This window comes from Mustelus asterias, chromosome 3 (assembly GCF_964213995.1).
Source record: "Mustelus asterias chromosome 3, sMusAst1.hap1.1, whole genome shotgun sequence".
NCBI lineage: Eukaryota > Metazoa > Chordata > Chondrichthyes > Carcharhiniformes > Triakidae > Mustelus > Mustelus asterias.
In genome coordinates, this window is record NC_135803.1 from 50,365,152 (window position 1) to 50,377,538 (window position 12,387).

Here is a 12,387-nt window from a genome sequence, read left to right on the forward strand (position 1 = left end):
GCCCGCTTGTAATAGCTCCATCCACCCGAGGATTATTTCACAATAACAATAGCCATTGGCTATTTCCTTCTCTTTTTTCCCCCTATCCATTATTTTTGATTATATTTGCTCTCCGTTCAATTCCTTTTCTCCAACTTTGTATTGCTGACTTCCTAATTATTTGACTACATTTAAATAATGCTGGACCAGACATTGCTTGATTTTCTTTCCTCCATATTTTGAAAATCAATAGATGTCAATTTAGTTTTCTGCTCACTGACTTTTCATCTCTCTCGCACTCTTATAAGTTTACTTTTACTCAGGTAAAATGTTAGTCCTTGTTTCTGCTGAAGCTGTGCAAGTTATTTTGCTAGAATTTAAAGCCTACCATCTTCAGGAATGGGCTGGTGGTGGGTTGACATAGCAAAGTCATGGAAAAACCTAGCAATTACAGTTTAAGGTCAATAGTGGGGAAGCATTTAGAAACAATTTGTGAGAATGTAAAGAGTTACTTGGATAATCATAAGCACATAAAGGAGAGCTAGCACTGATGCCATAATGGTTGTTTCATCCTCAGTGCTTCCCTGCCTGAGTTTAGACTGGTTCAATTCTGCTTAATCAGAAAAGTGTCCTTGGTCTTCATTCCCTCTGCAAGATGTCTTGGAAGATAGATCAGCAACTAATAATAAATATAAAATTTCAATCTTCCAGATCTGGCATGAGGAATATGTGTTGTAACTGTTTCAGTGCAATGAAGCAATCTACCAAATGTATGCTTATGCTAATTTAAGAGCAAATGGTGTTTGACTAACTTGATAAGAGTCTTTTGATCAGCTAGCAGAAGGTGGATGAGGACTATCCAGTTGATGTACATGTGGGCTATCAAAAAGTACATTTAAGTACAGATTAAACTTGATGGAAAATTGGATGCCTGTGGGGTAAAAAGAGGAGTGGCAGTGAGGATATGAAATTGGCTAAGGATAGAAAACAAAGTTGCGATGAATGGTTGTTTCTCAGACTGGAGGGATATGTACAGTTTAGTTTATGAAGGTTTAGAGTAGAACCATTACTGTTTCTGATGAACATTGATGACTTAGACTAGTGGATGCAGGGCACAATTTTGAAATTTGTCGATGACACAAAACTTGGAAGTGGAGTAAACACTGAAGAAGAAATCAATAATCTTCAAGAGGGCACAGCCAAGCTTTTGGTGGTGGACATGTGGCACATAAAATTGTGTGAAAAGTGTGAGGTGATACATTTTGGTCGGAAGGATGTGGAGGGATAAAACAAACTGCATTGTATAAGAGGAGAGAGACTGCGGAACATTTATATTAAAAAAAAATACCTGTAGGTAGCTGGGCAAGTTAACAAAGTAGTTAATAACGGATAGGAAAACCAAGGAGTGATGCCCCAAACTCATAGAAAACACAAACTGAGCCCCGGTTTGAGCATACTGTCCAATTCTGGCCAGCAAACTTCAAACATAATGTGAAGACTTAGGCAATGATGTAGAAGAGAATTATTAGAATGGTTGCAATGTTGAAGGATTACAGTTACACGGATAGAGACAAGAAGGTAAAAGGAGATTTCTTAGAGGTATTTGGATCGTGTAAATAAAGAGAAACTGTTTTGAGTGGTTGAAAGATAAATAATGTAAAGGACTTGGATTTAAGGTGACTGATGAAAGAACATGAGTAGAAACTTTCTGACTGCTTACTGAGTTGTAACCCCCTTTGCACAGTCCAACCTCCAGTTCCTTGCTCAAATGACTTGTTGTTCATGTGATCATGTTGGAAATCGTAGCTGAGAGCTTCACTGTCTCATCTGCTGCCCACCTGTTCAGAACCCCAGCAATGTTACTGGGTAGGAATCAGGAGCAGGAACCTCTCAACATCTGAATGCCTAGACCAATGCTTAGGCCACCATCACTAATCCAGATGAAAACATTTTCAGTTTGTGTGGGTATTAGGCTGGTTGCCACAGATTCAACAGTAGCCTTTAAAAGGGAATTAGACAAATACTTGAAGAATAAACAGCTACCAACATCTGGAGAAAGAGGGGGAGTGAGATAACTGGATTGTTTTTCGAAACTCGATAGATTGCATAGTCGTCTCCTGTGCTGTAATATTCGGAGTTCATTTTCCTAATGGTTATAATCCAAATGATTTGATTTAAGCTGATGTCGAACACTTAATTCTTTGTGTCTGTCCTCTGCAGTAAACCTTTTTAAAGAGACAATACTGCTTTAAATGGATGCAGCTGGTTTTAGTGGCTTCATTAACTGGGTTGGTATTTGATCTATTCTTCCTTTCCCAGAAGTGATTATAATACTGTAAAGTGAGGTTGCAATCTTATAAGTTTCTGTGTACTGACCAGCACCATACACCTGCAGGTTTGAAAAACAAGTCAAATTCTTGGCTCCAATGGATGACCTACTTTTGCTGAATTACTTTTGCATAAACAAGATACACTACAGAATGAAAGTGGAGCAAGCTTTTTCCACCAGTCATCCCTCAACGTTTCTCCTCTTTAGCCAAGACGACTAACTGACCGGTGACTCCACAGGTACAGCTGGGCAGCTAGTTCCTTGCTCGAATGATTGCTGTTTACTTCATCACTGCGGACATTGCAATTGAGAGCATCGCTGTCCTCATCAGCAGTTCACACGTTTGTAACCACAGCAAGGCCACTGGATAGTAGTCAGGAGCATGAATCTCATCTCCACCCAAAAGCCTAGGTTAGTCCCTGTACAGTGGCATCAAGATAATGGAACAGGATAGAGAGAAGAAGATTCTCTCTATCCTACAATCACGGTCACAAATCTTTTGATACTTCAAGCACTTATTATTTTCATGTAAAAATCGCAACTTGGGGCCAATTAAAGCAGAAAGTTTTATGTTTACAAGTCTCATCTTTCAATACCGAGAACATTTACAATGGCTCTCTCTCTCTCCTTCTAGGACATCTTCAATTTCCAAGTATCTCCCGACTTGAATCCTCTTAACTTAAATGAGCTTGCCATTCGGAAACAGCTGACCAACCACGGAAAAGAGAATGAGGAGTTCAATCCCAGGGATTTTGTGCTGCGGGTGAGCGGAAAGCAGGAATATGTGTTTGGTGACCAGCCATTGATTCAATTCCGGGTACGTTGGCAGAATTTATCCCAAGTTCAGATTGTAATCATGTTTTTCTCCAAAGGCGTCATTAATAGCACTCACTCCCCAGAGTCTTTTCAAGCAGCTGTCTCCTCTTTTAAAAATGTTTAGGGATTCTGTGATCAATTCCACAATCTGACCAACCTGTGCATAAATTATTGAAATGGATGATAGAATAAATTTATGATAAATTTGGATCACTGCATTACCACCTTATCAACCATAATTATTAATAACAGAATAGAATTTATCATTCACCTATTTTGTAACTTCCAAATCTTGGATGGTTTTGTCAACTCAACTATTTTAACCTTCTCAGCTGCAGTGGAGGAAAAAACACTCCTAACTTCTCAAGCTTTTCATCATATTGATAGCCCCATTTCCAGGTAGCACATCACATCAACAGCCCCATGTCCCTTGTAGCAGATATCAACAGCCCCATGTTTCTGGTAACACATCATATCGACAGCCCCAAATCCCTGGTAACGCATCATATTGACAGCACCTTATTCCTGATAATACATCATATCGATAGTACCTTTTCCCTGGTAACACACCATATCAACAGCCCCATGTCCCTGGTAACACATCACATCAACAGCCCCATGTCCCTGGTAACACATCACATCAACAGCCCCATATCCCTCGTAGCACATATCAACAGCCCCATGTTTCTGGTAACACATCATATCGACAGCCCCTTATCCCTGGTAACATCCAAGTGAATTTGTTCTACAGCTTTTCTATTGTTATGCCATCCCTTTCCAGTGGATTTCCCAGTACAGTGGATGATCATCTCTTCCAGACTTCACCTTCTGTTGCTCGGTTGTCATAGGGTGGACTCCCCTCTTGGACTCAGTTCCAGAGAGCATTTGCTCATATCTGGCAAAGTTTCTCCTGTTCCGTAAATTGTGTTACTGAGATTGAATGAACACATATCAGAAGTACTTTTTGCTGTAGATTTATCCTGGATGCTCAAACTATTCAGGAACTCCCATAACCAGCAAGATTGGTGCAACATGCATGGTCCCTGGCATTGTAATCCTGCACCGAACAAGTGTAATATAAATGTAGAAATGGTATATGACATCCCCAAATAAAAATATAAATGACATCCCCAAATCAGAACAAACCCTCACAAACTTTCTTCTGTTCTCTCGCTGATTTTGTGCTTTATTCTCAGTCACTGCATTTTTATATAGCCACTACTAAACTCCACATAAGCCTAATTATAAAAGGCAAAAGAATTATATAATTAAGTTTATTTATTAGTCACAAGTAGGCTTACATTAACATTGCAATGAAGTTACTGTGAAAATCCCCTAGTCATCACACTACGGCGCCTACTTGGGTATACTGGGGGAGAATTTAGTGTGGCCAATCCACCTAACCAGCACAACTTTGGACTGTGGGAGGAAACCGGAGCATCTGGAGGAAACCCATGCCGACACGGAGAACGTGCAAACTCCACACAGACAGTGACCCAAGCCGGGAATCGAACCCAGGTCCCTGGAGCTGTGAGGCAGCAGTGCTAACCATTGTGCCACCCCCTATAGCCTTGGAACAAATGAACTTAGAGCAGATTTCTACTGCACTCTTGTAAATTCTAATGATTTTTAAATTTCAGTAGCTGATATCTTCTGAGTCAGTCAGTGACTGTGTGTTTACTGTGAGTGGTTGACTAGCATCAGATATGTTGGTGATTCCTGCCTTTCAGGTAGCAGATAATTTTACCGGTACCATGAATTTTGCATGATGTGTGTGACTAACTTAATTAAACTGAAGACAGTTGGGCTGCAAAGTTTAGAACATCAAAGGGATTTGAGTGTGAAGGGCGGCCATTTTGATGTCCTACAGCAGACCAAGATGTGGCCCACCACATCCTCCCAAGTGTAGGGAACAGTTCAACTTCAAAACCTCCCACAAAGAATCTCACTCTGCTCAGCTAATCACAGTGAAACATCATCAGTTGCCAAATCATTTTTTAATATCTGTTTATGGCTGGGGAGCTTCAAACAAAAAAGCAGGTTCAATGGGACCAGGTGGTTGGAGCAGTTCTCATCTAACGTAACAACAACTTATAATTGTACATCACCTTTATCTAAGTAAAATGCTCCAAGGCTCTTCCTAGAAGACGATGCGACAGCAAGATACATATGGAGATATTGGGCAGTGTTTAACAGCCTCGTCTGTCCGAAACCATAAAATCCCGCCCAAGATCAATGGATCTTTATATTGTCCACCCTTTGCCTGCTCCGATTCCTGTGGTGGGTGGGAGGGTAAAATTCCAGCCATCTGGCCAGATGACCAAAGCTATTAGCATTGTAGTGAAAGAGGAAAGCGAGGTAAAGAGGCACAGGAACAATAACCAGAGCAGCTGAAGGCATGGTCACCAATGGTAGAGTGATTAAAATCGGGAATGCTCAGGAGTCCAGAATTAGAATGTTTGTGGGGCTGGTGTAGATTAGAGATAGGGAAGGGCCAGCCCATGAATGAATTTGAAATGAAGAATAAGAATTTTAAAATCAAGACATTGCTTGACTGGGAGCCAGTGCAAGCTAGTGAATAGGTGATGGGTAAACAGGATGTGGTGTGCGTTCAGAGATGGGCAAGTGTTTGATGCTGTTTAAGTTTGAACAGTAGGATGTGGGAGATCAGTCAGGAGTGCTTTGCAGTAATCAATCTAGAGTTAACAAGGGCATGAATGAGGACTCTGGCAACCGTTGAGCTAAGAAGGGGTAAAAATGGGCAATGCCTTGGATGTAGTTATGGGCAAGACTTAATGATGGCACAACTATTTGTGTGAAGCTCAGTTTGGGGTCAGATATGATAGCAAGATTGCGAACAGACTAGCTTAGTCTCAGAAAGTTGGTAGGGAGGAGGCTGGAGTTGATATCTAGGGAGCGGAATGTGGACTGAAAACATTGGCTTTCATTTTCAGCTGAAGGAAATTTTTGTTCATCGAGTTCTGGGTGTTAATAAACAGTCTGATAATTAGCAAAAGTGGAGAAGTCGAGAGGTAGAGCTGGGTGTGGTCAGTTTACATTCTGAAGTGACATGCGTTCCATAGATACTATCATTTACTAAGTTTTGAAATCTCTGTTGCCCTGTTGTTTGCTTTAGCCTATTAATTTCATCCATGTCATAATGCATTGAGTTTCATTGTAATTAACCATCCTCTAAATACCCATTTACAAATTGTACTCTTTATTTACATTCCAGAATCCTCCAACTTATTTTTTTAAATCATCGCACTGTCTGCACATCTTGTACTGTGAGACTATGCTTGTGAATGTGGGAAGGAAGATACTGTTGTGTGCTAAAGGCATCCTTCTCAATCCCTGATTTCTATATTTTCCAGTATATAAGAAATTGTTTGCTGAATGGAATCCACCCTCAGCTGACTCTAGTAAACTGCAGCACCATTAAGGAGATGTGTGATCACGAGATGTCGGCCATTGGTATTGCCTTGCATCGGAAATTATCCATTGCACCTCTTCCTTTGCCACCCAAAAGACGGACTATTTCTGTAAGTAATTGAGGAAGCAGCAGGAACATCTTGCTTTTATCTCTAAATACATTATTTAAAACAATACGATTTTAATTTGTGCTGTAAGGCAAACAGACAATGGTACGGTTCTAAGTCCATCTATCCCAGACCTGTGTTGTATTATCTGACTTCTGTCAGAATAGTTGTGGGAAGAGTCCAATTGGTCCCTATGCTTCTAGGTTTGGGGTGGGAATTTACACAAGATCACTATCCGGTGCAGTTATCAGATCAGTATCGGGCTGCCCATGGAAGTATAACCCACAAAGAGCCTAATGGTTTGTGAAGGGGGAAGAACAGAGAGAACTAGTTGAAAAACTAATTGTGGTACATTGAGTGTGCTAAGATATAGCTACCATTTCATTGAATTATTCTTAGCAATATTCATTATAAAATGGTTTCAATTAGTTGCATTTGAGACTGAGAATACATGGGGGCCCTGGAGATCTGATAAGTGTCCTCAGCTCGCTGTTGATGTCAGTGACAAGCTACGGCTCAGTTGATAAGCATATCATCTCCACAACCAAACACTAGAGCTGAAATATCGGCTGAAAGCAGCATACTAGGAGAGTGCTACACCATCAAAAATGCCGCCTTTCAAATGAAACATTGAACAGAGGCCCCATCTACTCTCTGAAGTAGATGTAAAAGATGCCATGGCGCAATATTGATGAAAAGCAGGGGAATTCTCCCTAATGCCTCATTCAAGATTTATTTTTCATGCAACACCTTTAAAACGGATTGCATTATCATTATCGCATTGCTTTTTACGGAATCTTCAAAAATTCATCCTTGGAGTTAAAGCACTTTGGGACAATCTGAAGTTGCTTTTGGCATTATAGGAGTGCAAGTTTTTGTGATTATAATTTTCTTGCCCGGTGTAAATTGGCAGCTGCTTTTTGGCAAGAGTTATGGCTGTTAAATGAGAAGTGTTTTCTTTTCTAAAGTGCAGTTGACTGAGAACCTTTGGTTTCCACTGTTTGTCAGTCAAAGCAGTTATTGTGTTAGACATTTTACATCATTGAGCATAGGTTCAAGATGAAAGGTAATGTCTGAAAACGGATTTGCTGCGTTCTTTGAAAAATACAGCAAATAAGGCAATTGTCTTCGTGTTTAGAATTAAATGCTGTGTTCAATGTTACCCTTGCTGAAAATGTGTCTTTTCCCATACTTCATGTATTGAAAGTATTTTTTAAATTAAAATTAGCTTTTGAGGGTGATTTAAAAGCCAGTCTCTAAACTGTACCATGTGCTTTATTTTGGAGCATGGAAAGCTTGATGTATTCCTAACGAATTTCCTTCTTTCTGCGTTTTCCCCCAAAATACAACTGAATTTAGCCATAAATGACTTCTGCAGTAATTCCCTGACATGTATTATTTATGACTTCCTTGTTAACAGCAGAGTCATGCAAACACTTTGCCAGCTGTGCTTTTTATATGCTTCCTAGAAGTAGCTTTGTAGTTTATTTGCTATTTATAACTAATAGACTGAAATAAGTGTCAAATAACTAGTAGAACCACAGAAAAGTTACAGCACAGAAGGAGGCCATTCGGCCCATCTTGTCCATGCCAGCCCATGGCACCCGGTGCCCTTTCTAATCTCCCCTTTCCTGCATCCAGCCCATTGTAGAAATTATCTGATTTAGAAATGCACCACTCCCTTGGCTCACAATGTTTGCGTATTTTAAATGCATCGTTGTAGCTTTGCTTTAGCATAAGTATGTTGCTTGGAAACTATGGCCAGAATTTTATGTTCCTCAGGTGGGCATGCACTCCACCCAGAAATGTGTGAAAAGATGCCGAGCATCCGTCCCGAAGGCATTACGCACTTGTGCAATATATCAGTTGGCGTGCCTGTGTGAGAATCGGAAATGTACCTCCAACATTCAAGCAGGCGATTTAACCCATTTAGGGGCCTATTAAGTGCAATTTTACATCACCCGCCTGCTTTTATGGTTGGTGGGCTTTATGTTTTAGCTTCAGCTTCAATCCAGGGCAGGGTGAACTGTCCGGGCTGAAGAAAAATGTAAAACATTGCCTGGGGACTGAGCTTTCTATTTGAAAGGACTGCTTGGATACTCTTTCAATAGTTTTTCAATGCAGTTTTTTTTTAACAGGTCAGCAGCTCTGAGACCCTGAGGGAGCACATTAGCAGCACCCGCCCATGCCCTATCTTTTCTCAGTGCCTGCTCTCCCTGGCAGCACTAAGCCTTTCCCAGTGCACGTTTCACACCAGCTGCCCATTAATTGGTCAACTGGTGTAGAATCATGCTTGGGGGCTGACCACAACTAGATTAGTTTGTGCCTGCTTCCAATTCCACTGAGTCTGCGCCCCGAACAGACAGAAAAACTTCAGGTCCATAGAACCTTAGAACTATAGAAAATTACAGCTCAGAAACAGGCCTTTTGGCCCTTCTTGTCTGTGCCGAACCATTTTTTGCCTAGTCCCACTGACCTGCACTTGGACCATATCCCTCCACACCCTTCTCATCCATGAACCCGTCCAAGTTTTTCTTAAATGTTAAAAGTGACCACTTTTACCGCATTTAGCCAGCTCATTCCACACTCCCACCACTCTCTGCGTGAAGAAGCCCCCCCTAATATTCCCTTTAAACTTTTCTCCTTTCACCCTTAACCCATGCCCTCTGGATGTTTTCTCCCCTAGCCTCAGCGGAAAAAGCCTGCTTGCATTCACTCTATCTATACCCATCAAACTCTTATACACCTCTATCAAATCTCCCCTCAATCTTCTACGCTCCAGGGAATAAAGTCCCAACCTATTCAATCTCTCTCTGTAACTCAGCTTCTCAAGTCCCGGCAACATCCTTGTGAACCTTCTCTGCACACTTTCAACCTTATTTACATCCTTCCTGTAACTAGATGACCAAAACTGTACACAATACTCCAAATTCGGCCTCACCAATGCCTTGTATAAACTTACCATAACACTCCAACTTTTATACTCGATACTCCGATTTATAAAGGCCAATGTACCAAAGGCACTCTTTACGACCCTATCCACCTGTGACGTCACTTTTAGGGAATTCTGTACCTGTATTCCCAGATCCCTCTGTTCAACTGCACTCTTCAGAGTCCTACCATTTACCCTGTACGTTCTACGTTGGTTTGTCCTTCCAATGTGCAATATCTCACACTTGTCTGCGTTAAATTCCATTTGCCATTTTTCAGCCCATTTTTCTAGTTGGTCCAAATCCCTCTGCAAGCTTTGAAAACCTTCCTCACTGTCCACTGCACCTCCAATCTTTGTATCATCAGCAAACTTGCTGATCCAATTTACCACATTATCATCCAGATCATTGATATAGATGACAAACAACAATGGACCCAACACCGATCCCTGCGGCACACCACTAGTCACAGGCCTCCACTCAGAGAAGCAATCCTCCACAACCACTCTCTGGCTTCTTCCATTGAGCCATTGTCTAATCCAATTTACTACCTCCCCATGTATACCTAGCGACTGAACCTTCCTAACTAACCTCCCATGAGGGACCTTGTCAAAGGCCTTGCTGAAATCCAGGTAGACAACATCCACCGCCTTCCCTTCATCCACTTTCCTGGTAACCTCCTCGAAAAACTCTAATAGATTGGTCAAACATGACCTACCACGCACAAAGCCATGTTGACTCTCCCTAATAAGTCCCTGTCTATCCAAATATTTGTATGATGTGTTGTCAAGTTTTGCTCCACATCTGAATTCGTAAATTGAAAATCCTGACAGCAAACAGATCTAACCTAACTTTTTTTTTGTTGCCTTAATTAAAACCTAACATTTGAATGTAAATAATTCCCTTTTCTGTTTCTATGTACTGTTTTCTAGCAAATGGCAGGTAACGTTTGGGATATAAATATTCCTTTCAAGATTGTTCTTGCTCGAGGGAGCAAAATAAATGCTGATGAAGCATTGCGGGTGAGTGGTCTAGATAAGTCTTAAATTTGAATGAGAAAAATGTGCATTCTAAATTGATATAAGGATATGGTTATATTGCCATGTATAGAGCATGTATATTGTATTTACAATGTCTCACACACTTCAAACTGGGCTTTGTGACAATGTGACCCTTGAATGTTTGGAAATGCACATAAAAATTTGCGTTCTGGACAGCTACATGTTAAAGGGTGAGTTCATCCACTTTCTCCGAACATTATAAACTGATTTTTTTCCTCTTTTAAGATGACCAGAAATCTGATGGACTGGATGAGCACTTGTAACTCAATCAATAGTACACATAGGGCCCGATTTTACCATCAAGTTGCGCACGCTTTTGGTAACGGAAGCTTGGTAAAGTGAGGTGAGTTGCGTGATCTGCCTCTGCGCCCATTCCCCCTTTACCAATCGTTGAAAATGGCCCCTATTGGCACCATGCCCGAAACGGGCGTGACATCAATTTAAATGTATTTGCATGCATTTAAATTGACTTATTGGTCTGCACACCCAAACTTACCGGCACTTCCCCCTTTACCACCGCGTTCGCCTGTCCAGATTCGGTGTGAAACAGACATGGTCCACAAAGCTCCGATTCGGGCGCTTCAGCTTCTGAGGAGGTAAGTTCAGAGTTTCCAGCAGCTCTTGGACTCAGATCGGTAGTGGGGTTCGGTGGTGGGTGGGGGGGGGGGGGGTGTCCGCTGTCAATCTGCGTGAGGGATAAGTCAGGGTCCGCTGCCACTCTGCGTGTGATCGATAGAGGGGATGGGGGGGCAGGGGGCCGCGATCGGTCTGGGCAGCGGGGGGGGGGGATAAGGGGGTCAGTTATGTTTTGGGGGTGGGGCAATGTCTGTGGGGGCCAGGGGGAGGCATTATCCGGCCTGGGAGCGATGTGGCAGCGGAGTGTTTTTCTATCTTATTACTTCTCATGCGCAGTTGAAGGCTCTAATCGGCGCTGCAGTGTTTCGGGCATGATGAGCCCGCCTATAGGCCCGTGCAGCGTGATTCGGACTCACTGATATTTTTTCAGGCAGAGTGCATATGGGGGCGTCTGAGAATGGGTCAAAAAGTCGGATCTGGAACACTCCCAGATTCAAGTCTGCCCCAGCACTTAGAATCAAAATGGTAAAATCGGGCCCATAGTTTTAACTACAAGCACTGACACTATCAGCCATTGGAGGCAATTTGATATTTCATTCTTCAGTGCATTCAATGGCCAGATTTCTGACCTGATTGAGTTCTGCTGTAATTTCGAATCACCTGGAACCACTTTACGTTGATGCAAAAATGTCAGTTTAAATTATTCAGACCGTGATAGTTTATTAGCCGCCTTCCAGATATTATGATGAATTTTATACCCTTGGGCTAATTACGTGAGGTTCTATTCCTAGCGTGCTAGCTGCCAACCTGGTTGCAGGGATTGGGCTACGATAATACTTGGTGTCCAAATATTCCATTCTATTAGCAAATAGATGTGCCAGGAATATGGAGAGGGGGGTAGGGTGGAATTTTATGCTCCCGTTTTTGGCAGGCAGAAAAGCTGGAATGGGTAGGGAATCCACCAGGAGTCCTTACTCCCTCGTCAGTGATGTAATGTGGTTCCCACCATGAGAGGTTGGGAGCCCTATCAGCATACATTTCATTAGCAGGCCCACCCACTGCATCATCCCTCCACAATGGGTCCTGACAAACAGGCGGCGGGGGTGTAGAACCTGGCAAACATGATCCATCAGCGGCACACAGGTAAGTGAAGCTCC

General features: G+C 42.0%; 1 protein-coding gene across 1 annotated transcript in view; it reads left to right on the forward strand.

Annotated features, from left to right (window-relative positions):
* pik3cb (phosphatidylinositol-4,5-bisphosphate 3-kinase, catalytic subunit beta) overlaps positions 1–12,387 on the forward strand; it is a 191,660-nt gene that overhangs the window by 98,703 nt on the left and 80,570 nt on the right. Inside the window, exons 5-7 of the mRNA XM_078208702.1 lie at positions 2,943–3,125; positions 6,499–6,666; positions 10,526–10,615. Coding sequence (XP_078064828.1) covers positions 2,943–3,125; positions 6,499–6,666; positions 10,526–10,615 — 441 coding nt within the window. The remainder of the gene's footprint in view (positions 1–2,942; positions 3,126–6,498; positions 6,667–10,525; positions 10,616–12,387) is intronic.